This window comes from Paraphaeosphaeria sporulosa, assembly GCF_001642045.1.
Source record: "Paraphaeosphaeria sporulosa strain AP3s5-JAC2a unplaced genomic scaffold CC84scaffold_16, whole genome shotgun sequence".
NCBI classification, from domain to species: Eukaryota; Fungi; Ascomycota; class Dothideomycetes; order Pleosporales; family Didymosphaeriaceae; genus Paraphaeosphaeria; species Paraphaeosphaeria sporulosa.
The window spans coordinates 239,895-253,426 of record NW_017253375.1 but is presented as its reverse complement, the minus strand read 5'-3'; the positions used below and the strand labels follow the sequence as shown (position 1 = coordinate 253,426).

Genomic DNA, 13,532 nt, shown 5'->3' with positions numbered 1-13,532 from the left:
ACTGGAAGGGGTGTACGGTGTGCGAGGTGAGTTTTTTCTTATTCCTGCTATTAGTGGACCCATATCTGACGGTTTGGCTGCGCAGTCGCCGTATACGTGCAAGGGTGTTTCGCCGCCTTGGTACTATCAGTGTCTGTAGGGGGTGGGTGGGTTGGTCAGAGCGTAGCTTTCTGCGTGTGGAAATATACCCGTTTTGGACATTGTTCAGCACAGAATTTGATTGTGGGTGCTTCGTGTGGGTGGCGTTGAATTTTGCAGTATTGGCTACGAATGCGTGCTTGACTAGCCAGGTCTGCTAATCCTATCTCCCGAGACTCTTCGTGAAGGCGGGACGCATGGTTTGCATATCCTTGCCTGAGGTCGAAAAGACGTAGATTGACCGACTAGACTTCCAGCAACATGGGCACTGATCTGATGCACATCAGCCTTCCCACCACATTCAATTCCTACACTATATCTACAATTTGCCACGCATCCCGCATGCCGTCCGATCCTGCACCAAAATATCCCCAACAGCCCTACATATCCCACTTCCTAACCGCCTCTTCCACAATCGGCCTAATCACCTTCCTCCCCGCCCCCGACTCATGCGTCCACACCATCTGCCTCCCCCCCAACTCCCCTGCGCGATGCCACCTCTCCAGCCCCAAACTCTTCTCCCCCTCCAGCGCCTCCGTCACCGCCTTGAACAGGTTATCCGCCTGCACCTTGTCGATGCGCACGTCGTCGCGCACGGTCAGCACGATCTCGCGGATCTTCTTCTTCTTGCCATCCTTGGTCTTGACTTTGTACTTGTTGAGGCAAATGTCGATGTCGGTGTTGATGGAGGCGGTCCAGGCGGCGTGGACGGCAAACCAGTGGAAGAGCTCGCCGAAGCCTGTCTTTTCGATCTGCTCGTCGAGGGAGTAGGGGATGGACGCGAAACCGAGGGAGACTGTGGGCGTGCGCGGGGAGGGCGTGTCGACGAGGTCGCCTTTCCAGTCGCGGCGGAGGAGGTCGCGGACTGAGAGGTCGTCGAGGTCCTTTTTGGCGTCGGAGAGCCACTCGTCGACGGCTTCCATCTGCTCGTGGAGGTCGCGGTCCGCCCATTGGCTGCGCTCGAAAACGCGTTTTGCGGCGTGGAGGTCGGTTTCTGTGGCGTCCTTCAGACCGCCCGAGTCGATGGAGATGGCAGAGAGTATAAGCTCGAGGAGCTCGTGCGGGAGGTGGTATTCCTCTGGGAGCTTGTAGAACTCGTCGAACATCTGGCGCGCGACGAGGGAGGTGCAGGAGGCGACTTTTTCGAAGATGCGGGGGGAGGCGTCGGGTGCAGTGCCCTTGTCGACATGGTGGTCGAAGATGCTGATAATCTTTGCGGTTTCCCATTTACGTAGGGGGGAGGCGTGGTCGACGAGGACGATGCCACGGAGCTTGAGGGCGAGCGTCTCGGGGTCCTCGGGGAGCTCGTCCATGGTGAGGAGGTCGTCGTGGCCAGAGGTCATCTTGCTATTTTTCAGCGCCAACTTATTCTCGGGCCGGAGATCTAGGGCATCTGTCTGCGTCTGGAGCAGGGCAATTGCTTTCGTGGGGTTTGACGTGTTTTGCGTCGAATGCTCAAGGTGGTATGCCCACGTGAGGGCGGAGGCCATGGAGTCGAGGTCGCCTGCCTCGTTGCCCATCACGAACACCCATTCCGACTGCCTTCCTGCTTGCCAGTCGACAAAGAATTGCTTCTTCGTTGCGCGTGACCACTCTGAGAAGTGGCCTACGCCTATGTCGTCTCCTCCACGCATCGGTGTATCCTTGCCGGATGTGGCATCCAGGACCTGCTGGAAGGGAGCTCGGGAAGCGCCTGTGACGGACGCTAGAAGCGCGGAAAGCAGCAATCGGAGAGTTCTCATATTAGCGGAGGATGACTGAAATAGAGATATAGCTATTCCTGCATCGCAGTAGATTTTCAGCGTTGCTGTTGTTCTGGATGGCCAAGCGACGTCATTGCTGCCCACTGAAACGTGCGCGGTCGTCTGGCAGCTGAAACCATCTGAAGATTGGCGTGGCGCTTGTGCTTGTGGCTAGTGCATCCGTCTTCGCAACTTCACTAGCACATGTGATTGACGATTCTTACCTCCGAAATTGTTACTTCTTGCCTGTCGCATTCACACTTGGAAGAGAATTGATCCCCGATCTCCGTTTGGATGTAGGGAGAAAGTGGTGTTTGTGAGCGGCATGTTGAACGCGATAGACTTCAGGATTCATGAAGGTCAATATTATGTCTCTACCTTCTTACTATTGAACAAGACACTTTGACGGCAGACCACAAGGTCCACTTTTAGGTTCCCTTTCCTGCTGCGCACCGGCCTGCGTCCCTGCACTCGGCCCAGCTGTAGCTCCAGTTGCCGCCGAAGCAGCCGGAGTGCCAGCGCTCTTCGCGTCAGTCTCCCCCGCTTTGTCGTTACCAACCATCGTCCCCGCTCCCGCTAGCGCACCCTGCTTATCCTGTTCTTCTCCAGGGAGTCATTTAACGGCCTTTGCGACGGTCTCGTAGAACGCCCGTCCCTGGATCGTTGCCAACTCGAGCTCCCTCGCCGAAGGCTGGCGTGATCCGTCACCTGAGGCAAAGGTGCCTGCGCCCCAAGGAGAGCCGCCGTGGATCTCGGTGAGGTCGGACATCTGAGCTGTGAAGATGTTAGTGTTGCTCGTCCCCCATGGATCTGTCCTCCGAGCCGTGGTAAAGTCAGAGAAACAAGTCACTTACCAAAAGCATTCTTGTATCCAAAAGGCACGAAGATGATACCCTGGTGCACAAGCGTGCTCAAGCTCGCAATGACGGTGCTCTCCTGACCACCACCCTGTCCACCGGTGGATACGAACACACCCGCGTACTTGCCATGGTAGGCACCGGTCGCCCACTGCTTGCCTGCCTTGTCCCAGAAGACCTTCCACTGGGCGGGGAAGTTGCCGTATCTAGTTGACGTGGGATGTTAGTGATGTATAGACTAAACGAAGAACGGAGAAATGTACCGGGTGGGGATGCCGAGGAGGAAAGCATCGAAGGGCTCGAGCTGCGCGGGGTCGGAGAGGACTTCGACGTCTGTGGGCTTGGGGGGAGCGTGCATCTTCGCGAGGACCTCGTCGGAGAGGGTCTCCTGGACTCTGTAGTTGAGTTAGCATCGCGGATGTTGCGAGATACGAAATCTTGGCGATGCATACTGGAAGAGCGTGACAGATCCTCCGGCCTCTTCAATGCCCTTCTTCTCGGCCTCCGCGAGCTGGCGGATATGGCCGTACATAGAGTAGTACGCGATAGCAATCTTGGGACCCATTATGGCAGACGTAAAGTTCAATTGCTGTGTTAAAATTGTAGAATTCAAGGGCTCAGCTGCAGACAAGCTCGGTACCATAACGCAGGGCGCAACCCCTCTATATACCCATCGAGCCAGCTTCCACACCATACTCGGTACTTGTCTACCGTGTCGGTCCTACTCACCCCATTCCATTGGCCAATTCGCCAGCTCCCGCATTCCAAGCCAGACAACAAGGCCACGGCCCATCGCAAGGCTGCAGCTTGCGGTCTAGTCGCCGGCTAGTCTTGCTGTTCGCAGTGGAGCGGTGATTAGCTCATTGTTGGTAAGCGAGAGAGATGCATGCGTCTTGGCGGGGAGGGTTTCGTAATGCGTGAGCAAGCATCAACAATCGACACGGGGGTGGATGCAGGAAAATTCCGCACGTTCAAAGCTTTGAGCGTTGATGGCGATCGTATTGGAAAGCGATGGATATCATTGATCGAGTTGACGTCACTGTATGCACGCGCTCACGTGGAAATTGGGACGTCTTGCCTAACCGGGTATAGGCGCGTGTGAAATGTCAAGAAAGGAAAGAAGCGGGATGAACTTGCAGCAAGATTGGTTTGTATAGTTGAGATTGATGCTAAAAATTGTGATACACTGATGAAGCTGCTGACCTAGCCAGATCCTGAGCTGTAAACCGTTTACTTCAGGGAAAGAATCCCCAGATCCATAATGCAGTTTCCCCCTGCCCCTCGCAAATGCATAAACTTTTTTTTTGTCGCAGTGCCGCTTCATTGCGGTGGCGTCTTAGGCCTGGTATTCCAACTCCAAGCTCCTCGCAGATGCAATGAATCGTGATTCGTAAGTCGATGACAGAAAACAAGAATTAACAAGAATGTAGTAGGCCGTTGATCGAGAATCACGATGATTAGGTCGAGATGGAAAGAAAGCGGCGTCGGACACCGGTCAAGAAGTCATCTTCGTCCATGCTTTGGAAGGGACCCTCTTCCTCCTTCTCATACAAGCCAGTGGAGCCGTAAGGTCCTTTTCCGCTGTAGTTCAGGGCGCCTGGCCATGTTCCATCGGAAGACAATTGAGCAAGAGAAAAGTCGCCGTGTACCAGCTTCAAGCTGGGTTCAAAAATGCAGTCTGCAAAGAAAAGCTCCACGTAAAGATCCCTCGGAACAACGCTGGCAGCTTTGCGGCTAATGAACTTCCGAGCATCCTGGAGCAACTTCTCCAGGTCTGTGGCGGCCTCTTGCGTAGAGCGGCCGTCTTCGTGCCCACACAAATGTAGGGCTCGGACCTGGAGATCGCCATTGAACCTCGCGTTATGGTCGGAGAACAAGTCCGCACATACCGAAGGCAGGGAGATCGATAGCGTCTCCAACTTTGGGCAGCTTCGGAAAAGCTCGCACAGGTGCTCCGAGTCGGAGGGAGAGCCGGGGTGAGGGTGCCAGAAGCCATCCTGAGACCGCGGGCTATGCTCCAGAACCCGGAGAGTCTGACGCGCAGCTTTCACGATAGCTACGACGCCGTCGATTGTTATGGTGGAAATGCAAGTCATGTAAAACTCCTCCAGGTGAGTCGCCGTGCGTGCAATGTCGAACAGGTCGCGGTCGGTAATGGGCTTGAAAGTAGTGTCGCCGAAGATTTTGAGGCGTCTTAGCATGCCGAAGTTGACGGACTGCAGCGGCTCCAAGTCGAGCTGATTCTCTGCCTCGGCAGCTTGTTGCGAGGTTGGGTCTGTCGCGAGCAGCTCCAAAGACTCTAGCGGCTTTCCGCTGCCCAGAAGCAGGGTCCGCCATGCTTGCGCATCGAGATGGCGGATGGTGGTCCAGGGAAGCGACACAGATGTCAGGTTCGTGCAGTTTCGCAGTGACTCGAAGACCATGCGGTCGGTCTGGGCGGTGTAGAATCCGTTGAACCACATGCGCTTGATCTTAGCAGCTACGCCCGGGAACTCGTTGAACGTCTTGACGGTTTGCCTCAAGGAACCGAACGGGTCGCGGTAGACAGCGGTGCCGGTTGGTTTGTCGATCAGCTCGTACAGCCCGTAGTTCTCGCGGCGGCAGGACAGCTCAGCCCATCGCTACATTTCCGTTAGCATCGACGCAATCAAGAAGACATGGTGTGGACCCACCTCTCCGCCCTTCCAGCGGCGAATGTAGACGTCCTTGAGGGCATACTCCAAAGCCCACTCATGCCATTGCCAGCAGACCAAGCGCATCGCCGAAGTTGCATCCCACCGGAGCATCTCAGTCGGCACAGGTCCCCTCACGAAGCGCTGGAGAGACGGCCTCAGGCCAGGCATGGGCGGCTGGGACAGCCCGAAGGTGTAGGTCGGGCCATCGCGTATGTTGGCTTTGGCAGCTTCCTCTAGGATCTTAGAAAGGATTTCGTACGGGATGTCGGTGATGTGCATTACAATGGATGTGGAGGTTTGGGGGGGTAGGGTAGGGCTCGAGGTCTGGGACAGAGCAGGAGCTCGGATTCAGTGGTTTACTTCAGACGGGTGATGACGTGGGAAGAGGTTGTGTAGAGGTTCAAGGTGAGTCAGTAGGTGGCAAAAGTCGAAAACTAGTAGCGGGCAGGTGCTCTTATAGCATCTTCACGGCCCCGAAGGGAGGGCAGATTTTTAATAGAAAACAAAGGGATCGCGGTACCAGTGCTAGTCGAGGTGCAGTTCCCCAGTCTCCTGCAGACGCCATGCGGCCCGGCTGGCTGGCAGTGGTGCCGGAGTGGAGCGCCTAGGGGCAGAGCAGAGTGAATGACCCCCCGTGTGCCAATTGCAGTGCGCGCAAGCACGCGTGAGCGGTCGCTGTTCGGAGGCGTGGTCGCAGCTGCTGTCTAGCGGAATTGCGGAGAAGGAGCGGCGGCCACGGCTTGGCCTTACATCACTAGCGCCAAACAGAGCCTTTACGACTCAAAGGGTTGATTTTCGCACAGCGTGACCCGTCACATGAGCAGCATTTGGTAATAGATTGCTGGTTTTGACACCACAAAATTCACCCTGGGGCCACCGAGCCCCGACCAGCGACACACAGACGACTCGGCAGCCTGCCATTTTGCACGCCGCCAGCGCTTGCCTGCCAGGCGCGGCGATGCTGTTGCCGCTTGCCATTGGCATCTCGCCGCCAGCCTGGACAGCAGCAGCATCCACCACCATCGCAATCAGCCAACCGGCGTGGCACCTGGACCGTGACGGCTTCATTCGCGCTGTGCAACATTCCGCCCGGCGGACAGTACCGGATGTCCATTCCAACATTCGCGCCGCGTGCACTGGCTGGGGTTGATGGGGTCGGCCTGTCGCCATCGACTTCGCGTCTCACGTCTTCGGTCACGACAGCTCTCGCCATGGCCTCCACCCGTCGCGCCATGCATTGTGCATGCCGTCCTGGGCCCGTATTCACCTAATCTCCCGGACTTGACACTGTCGGCGTCTTCACCAAGCATTCCGTAGTCCCCAAGGACCGAGATTTCGTCCCTGGCAACATCTGGCAGGAGTGGAAGCCCCAGGCCCTCACCAATGGTGACTCCACCTGCTGACATGTGTTTTCTCTTTGTTCTGCGAAAGGGTCCACACTGCACAGGATCCGTTGCCGCCTGCTTGAATTGCTGTCAAGTAAGAGAATCCTCTTACGTTTCGAAAACCTTCCCCGCCTTGTGCTGCGATGCATCGTGCTCATCTATGCCAACGTTCTCTTTCGGGAACCATTTTAGCCCCGACGCCAATAATCTACCCGAGCGCAACTCTCGGCATAGCAGCCCTGGCATAATTTTAGATGGCCGGCGCAATCGACGCTCATTTTCATTGATTGGCGCCAATTACAACAGGCAAATCTTCCTGGACAGACTTGACGATTGCAGCGTACATCACTGACGTTTCGCGTGGCCACACAATTCGTTTTGCATGGCCAAGACGTTCTGCCTTCGAAGTTCACCGCAAGGGAGCACCGTGTTGAGCCTCTCCCCGGATTTCCACAGCTAAATTTTTACCCCGCAAACTCGCTTCTAGAGCGTCTAACAGCGTTAAATTGCGGCGCTAGCCTTGCAGAGCCCCAAGGACGCGCCACGAACAAGCTAGAATGAAAGATCGTGGACGCTACTGTCCTAAGTGCAGCGGACATTCGCGGCCTTACGCTTGTGCCGACAATGTCTGTTCACAATGGGGCTGAGTTACCTTTCGTACGGTCACCCGACCATCTCAAGCGGCTGCGGACACGACACGCCCGGGCACGGTTCGCAACACTACAAACGAGCATCGTGACCTCTTGGAAGCGCGGTCTGGCGTGTGGCCGGCCGCACCGACCATGGACCCGTGATACTTTTTTGCGAAACGCCCAAAGCATCGAAGCCGCGCTCGTCAGGAGATGTCCGTCTCATCCGCCGACCAACGTTTCCTAGAAGTACACTATCCGTGGCAAACCCGCTTCTCGCATTGGGAAGCTCGCTGTGTGACTAAAGTCCAGTGCTGAAATCAGTATGAGGTTCACTTACGGGGACCTCCGAAGTCTAATGAGCGAGGTTCGACTAGTGCTCGGCGAAAGAGCACTTGCCCGCACTCTTTACGACACGGAAACCCACAGAGGGAAGAGAGCTCCGATGTGGCAATCATTAGTCTGGAGATGGTCACCACTTTTCTCGCAATAGTGAGTACATGCGGTGATAATCGTACACGCTCACAGCAAGGGACAGCTGTCGGCATCGTGCAACTCCCTCAACGGGTAGGTATCTTGTACATTTTGTGCACATGGAATATGCTCGTGGTCGCATGTCCCCAATGCACCATTATGGATCTCCGGGAGCGGATAGATATCCTACACAGTTTGTGCATAGGAGTATAGTTCGTGGCTAACGATGCACTATCGTCGACTGCTGCTGTGCATCTCTCGGACCGGATAGACATGCTGCACTGTCTGTGCACAAGACTGTATCTCGTGTTTGCAAGACCTCTTCATCGGATCTGCATCCTTCTCGGCGATTACACCCGTACTTATTGAGTAGGATGTAAGTACCGTTCTTGTGCAACGCTCGGCGCGGATAGGTATCTTGTGCGATTCTGATAGATATCTTGTACGACAATGGCCGCTCATGGCGTTCACAGATACCAGTTCGACAACTCCAAGATGTTTCATCAAGATGTATATCAATTGCGTGGTAGATGATTGACCGCCCGGATCGATTGAGCGTAGTTGGGTCTTGCTGATGTCTCATGGGTTTAGAGGCGCTGTGTCGACCAAGTCGAGCCTTACTATGACACACTCTCAGGCTGATATTAACTTTGAACATTGCGTGTAGTCGCACTCAAAAACATACTCTCTGCATGAGATGTAAACGAATAAAAAAGAGGGGGTATCATTGGTAAGCTCAATACATCGTTCACAGTCAGCCATGTGGCCACTTGTTCTACGCACAAACATCACGCATTATCCACACATACCCAGTCCCATCTCACGTCCACTCACGTCCCCTCTCCTCTCCTCACCTCCCCCTCCGCCCAGCACTACTCTCCATATTATTCGCATGCGCCAGCAGAAACTTGCAGCACGTAAGCGTGTACTTGCACGCCTTGGTCCACGCCTCGTCCTTGCTCACGCTCAACTTGATGCTCTGGTCGTGGATCCGATCCTTGCGGATCTGATACGGCAAGCTCATACCGCCCACACCACTGCCCCCAGCGCTGCCACCACCGAGCCCGCCCAGCCCACCCGCCGTGTGCACGCCCTGCGTCTCGACGAACTCGCCGAGCTGGCGCAGACACTCGAGGAAGGCGACCATGGCGGCGTCGATCTTGCGGTGCGTGAAGCCGAAGTTGATGGGGAAGTCGCCGGACGAGAAGAGCTCGAGCTTGTGCCGTGTGACGCCGGGCCCGCTCCGCGCATCAGCAGCCTCCCCACTACCCTTGTGCTCCAGCCGCACAATCGCGCTCGTCGACCCCATGGGACACAGTTCGTACCCTGCAAACTTGAAGCCCAGGCGTTCCGCGAGGGTGGCGAGCAGCAGACAGGTCTGCCCCCACGCGGCGTTGAGCTCGGGCCAGTCGACGTAAGGATTGGACAGGCGGCCGAGGCGCAGGCCGTTGATGGTGGCGAAATGGTTATCGTGCGTGATGTTGAACGAGTCGTTGTAAACGCTGCGGCGCTGGAGGGCGCGCAGGACGTCGGCGTCGTGCGCGTGCTTGGCGGCCAAGGCGTCGCGCTGGGCGCTGAATTCGTGCAGCGTGATGGCGAAGGCGTTCCGTTGTGCCCAGAAGGACGCTTCTTCGGCGTCGCATGCGCGGGCTTCTTCCTCCTCGTGGGCGAGGGCGGCGTCAAGGGCGGCCTTTTCGGCTTCGAGGGCCTCAAGGGTGGTCAGGGCTGAGGTTTCTGCTTTTTTGGCGCGGGCCAGGGCGGCGGAGGCGGCGGAGAGTTCGTCGGCAGAGGGAACGTCGGTGTTGGCGCGGCGGAGGTAGTCGACGTAGGCGTCGCGTTCGCGGGTGGCCATGTTGAGGCGTTTGGAGAGGCCGTCGACGAGGAGCTCGGTGCACTCGACGCAGATGGGGTGGTCGATGTCGGAGCGCGAGGAGAGGATCTCGAACATGCGGTTTGTGGTTTCGAGCCCGTCGGCGAGGCTTCCGCCGCCGATGGAGCTGCTGGTTCCTGCGGCGCTGGCGCGGCGTGTCATCTCTGGGGCGGCCGACTGTGTGGGCGCGGGACGCTCTGGTGTCCGGGGCGCAGCTGGCGGTGAGGAGGGCGTTACCATCATGGACTCTGAGACATCGACATTGATGAAGGACATTGCTGTAGTGTGAGAGCCATATTGACCGTGTCGGGACGAGGGTACGTTTCGTCTGAAGGTAGGATTTCGGGCGGACTGTATGGCGGCTTCGTAGGTCTGGTGCCTCGACGAGGGATATGTTGGTCGGGACTGGCGGGAGGGGTTATGTCTTTCTTTTTGCTGCTGTCCGGGCACGGTTGTATCTGGTATAGCTTAGTCGCAGTCGTTTAAGAAACCCTCGGCTCCTACCGACCTGTGAGCAGCTTGAAAGCTGCCGGGTTGAGCTGGTCGATTGAGGCGTCGATGTCTATGGGGTTGCGGCATTGCTGGCACGATAGTGCTGGCCGCCTGTCCTTCGCCATGCTGACTCGGCGTATGCAGCTGGTCGGTTGTGCAAGCGAGTGAGTGCGCGCCAAAGTTGTAAATGGTTGGATTTCGGTGAAGGTGAGGTTTGAGGTTCACCAGCCAGTGAGATCATCAGCAGGGCCGCAACGCACGCGCTCCACTCTAGCGCGCCCCGCGCGGATCCCTGTGCCACACGCGTCCAGCCATCGCGTTCGTGCTTTGTGCTTTGCGCCGCGATAGACCCCCACGCACAAACACACGCACCCCGACGCGCTCCACCGCGCCCAACTCGCCCGCCATGGAGCCACCCGCCAAACGAATGCGCATACTGCAGTCCATCGGCGTCGACGAGGTGGACGAGAGCAATCCGGACTATATCAGAGGGAAGCAACAGAACGGCGAGTGGCTGAAGAACAAGTTCGAGGCCATCTATGCAAAGTTCGAGGCCATGCCCGACATGATGAGCGACGAGGTGGACATGCGCGGCGAGGGGGCCATTGTTGTGGACCGGGGGCACATGCGGAAGCTGGACAAGGAATACCGGAACCGGCTGGGACGACGACGGACCGTGATGCCCGACAGGAGCCAACTCATCGACGACATGTTCGCGAACGACAAAGAAATGGAGATGGACGACGAGGACGAGATCGACGAGAGGGACGAATTGGCGCCATCGCAATCGCCAGAGCCTGTGCTACAGAAGGCGACTACGGAGCAACATGTTGCCCCCATCGCGCGATTGACTGGACAGACCGACATACCAGTGCCGAACACACCTGCAAATGCAACGCTTCAGGCTACTCTCGCCGCTTCCGTAAACCATACGGCCGACGTCTTACAGCTTGTCCAGTTCCCGCAGACGCCTGCCGGACAGCAGGCGCGGCAAGCATTCGAAGCCCATACTACGCAAGCCGTGAACCAAGCCGTGAACCAAGCTGTGGCCTCGATCTTCTCAAGCTTCCTGTCCACTGTACCCACGTTCCAATCTCCTCAGTTGGGTCTTTTTAAACTACCCGAAACGCCCGCTGCTCCTGTAAAGACTCGCGAAGTTGCGCCTGCGACCGCACCGAGCCTCTACCGTCCTCCTCCACCCGTAGTTTCGGATCCACCCGCCATTTCGCGATCTAGTCCTGTGCCTGTTCAAGCTGAGCGGAGGAAAAGACGTTCGTTCGCGGTTGGTGTCCACGTCAAGCCCAGTCGACATGAAAGCATTCGAGAAGGTGTTCCCCTATTCGTGGACCAAAATACAACCCAGCTCCCAGAAGCAGACGCAAGCGAGCCCTCGGCTAACAATAATTCATCGAACATGAACCTGCCCGTACGTGATTTCCAGTTAGAACGTTCCGAGAAGCCTCGAAGGGGAAAATGTACAAAATACGTCTTTACTGCAGAAGACGACCAGTACATCATCGAGTCGAGGGTGCTCCACAAACGTCCTTGGGCTGAGATCATGGACAGCAAACCAAAGTGGAGGAAATGGAACAAAAGTTCGTTTTGGCAACGCTGGTGCAACAAGTTGAGAGAGCAGGCCACCAAGATGGAACGGTCTGGAGAGTTGGCGTCACTTAGGGCTCGAGCAAACGCAGGAGGAGAACTAAAAGTCAGCTCATCTATGAACGAACGACCGGTAACACAGGCCCAAAGCTCGCCTGTAGTTCGGCATCTTCCTACACCCAGCTCCTTAGAGAACGACGAAGCCAAGCAATCAGACGATGAGCCGGACCTCCAAGATCCCGAAGATCTAATCGCATCCGGCGGTCATTTTGACGACGACGAGAAGGACCTACTATCCCTGTGCGACGACGGCCCAACAGGCAATATCGAAGCCGATCCACTCGGCAGCGGCGACACAGACTCATACCTCGCCGACGCGCGGGAGATCCCCGAAACGCCGCTGAACCTCACGCAGGAGACCTCATCGCAGCCCGTCTTCCAGGGCACTGTGACGCGCGAAGGGACGATAGATGTCGTATCGAATTCGCAGACGACTCACGTTGCACCGAAGAGCGACAGCAAGAGTAAGCCTGCAACCGCAGCGAGCCCACCACACGCCTCATCGTCCAAGACGAAGAAACCATCGCCCAAATCCAGATCCAACCCCACCGCCCACACCTGTCCCCTCTGCCGCCAAACGTTCCCCACCGCCGCCCTCCTCGCCACACACACCACATACCCGCATCCCCGCGAAATACACATCAGTATCGCATCCTCGCCCCTCCCTGCAGCAACCCCGCCAAACGTACCCCCGACACCCGCTATAAAACGCGAACCCTTCTCCGACAACGAGCTCGACATGGACTCCACACCAACCAAAACAAACCCCCTCCTCTCGACACCGATACCGGTACCTCACCCTTCCAGCAGCACTGCGAGCAAATCCACGCCGAAAAGCACGGGGAAACTGTCCCGCGCTGATTACAACGCCGTAAAGCGCGCCTGGGCGCGGGGAGGAGGCCGGGGTGCAACGCCCGGCAAGGGGAAGCGGAAGAGGCAAAGCCTGGGCACGGCGTCGATGGCGCCGCGGAAGCGGTCCTGGGACGACGCAGCGGGAGGGGAAGGCAGTGCAGATGAGCTGGGGATGTAACGATAAGAGCGAGCAAGCAAAGGTGCTGTGGGTGTATCGTGGCGCTGACCTGCGCAGGCGTGTGCCGTCGCTTTATGGCAGTGTGTTCCGCGCAAAGTAGCATTAGTAACGACTTGGTCGAAAACGAAATACCCACGCATTTATGGCGAGCACGGCGGACCAATACATACTTCGCTACGATACACTATGCTATGCTATGGTCTACAAAGCCACTCCAAGCACAGACGTGTGCACCCACCAACAAATTTTCCATTTCTACTCCCATTTCCACTCCCATGCCCACCCAACACTGAGTACACCGTGCACCGTCCCTGTAAATGCAACCTCCAGACCGATCCGACCGTATGCAAGTCTTCCATCGTCCGCCGTTCCACCGTCCTGGTAATCTACTAATCGACACACGGCAACCAAGCAGCCTCTGCTTCTCAGCAGCACAGACTCCAAGTCTACACATCATCGTCGGGGACCTTGTCTGGTCGAGTACGCATTCGTGGCCAGTCATGTGTCCGCATCAGGCCAAAGCAAAGCCCCTTATTTTCCGGAAAATCCACCTCAAAGAAAGACCGAGTCCTCTCCCC

General features: G+C 56.9%; 5 protein-coding genes across 5 annotated transcripts; 1 reads left to right on the top strand and 4 right to left on the bottom strand.

Moving 5' to 3' along the window:
- Positions 1–409: 409 nt before the first annotated feature.
- On the bottom strand, positions 410–2,336 carry CC84DRAFT_411089 (DHH phosphoesterase). Its single transcript, XM_018186102.1, has one exon. The coding sequence runs from the start codon at positions 1,878–1,880 to the stop codon at positions 519–521; it is 1,362 nt and encodes a 453-aa protein (XP_018029336.1). The 5' UTR covers positions 1,881–2,336; the 3' UTR covers positions 410–518.
- Positions 2,337–2,493: 157 nt separating this feature from the next.
- Positions 2,494–3,302, bottom strand: CC84DRAFT_1223271 (minor allergen Alt a 7; the record flags this gene model as incomplete). Its single annotated transcript, XM_018183477.1, has 4 exons — positions 2,494–2,654; positions 2,735–2,943; positions 3,001–3,132; positions 3,190–3,302. 4 exons carry the CDS (start codon positions 3,300–3,302, stop codon positions 2,494–2,496), a joined length of 615 nt encoding a protein of 204 aa, XP_018029335.1.
- Positions 3,303–4,194: 892 nt separating this feature from the next.
- Positions 4,195–5,691, bottom strand: CC84DRAFT_1105270 (uncharacterized protein; the record flags this gene model as incomplete). The annotated part of the gene is made up of 2 exons (XM_018175091.1): positions 4,195–5,358; positions 5,410–5,691. 2 exons carry the CDS (start codon positions 5,689–5,691, stop codon positions 4,195–4,197), a joined length of 1,446 nt encoding a protein of 481 aa, XP_018029334.1.
- A 3,059-nt stretch (positions 5,692–8,750) lies between these two features.
- CC84DRAFT_1104848 (APG6-domain-containing protein) lies at positions 8,751–10,387 on the bottom strand (the record flags this gene model as incomplete). Its single annotated transcript, XM_018175073.1, has 2 exons — positions 8,751–10,228; positions 10,279–10,387. 2 exons carry the CDS (start codon positions 10,385–10,387, stop codon positions 8,751–8,753), a joined length of 1,587 nt encoding a protein of 528 aa, XP_018029333.1.
- Positions 10,388–10,479: 92 nt separating this feature from the next.
- CC84DRAFT_1169693 (uncharacterized protein) lies at positions 10,480–13,132 on the top strand. Its single transcript, XM_018179727.1, has one exon. The coding sequence runs from the start codon at positions 10,669–10,671 to the stop codon at positions 12,952–12,954; it is 2,286 nt and encodes a 761-aa protein (XP_018029332.1). The 5' UTR covers positions 10,480–10,668; the 3' UTR covers positions 12,955–13,132.
- The last annotated feature ends 400 nt before the right edge of the window (positions 13,133–13,532 follow it).

Excerpts from the sequence above, each read along its gene's own strand:
- CC84DRAFT_411089 (XM_018186102.1), bottom strand. The coding sequence starts at position 1,880 with ATGAGAACTCTCCGATTGCTGCTTTCCGCGCTTCTAGCGTCCGTCACA.
- CC84DRAFT_1169693 (XM_018179727.1), top strand. The coding sequence starts at position 10,669 with ATGGAGCCACCCGCCAAACGAATGCGCATACTGCAGTCCATCGGCGTC.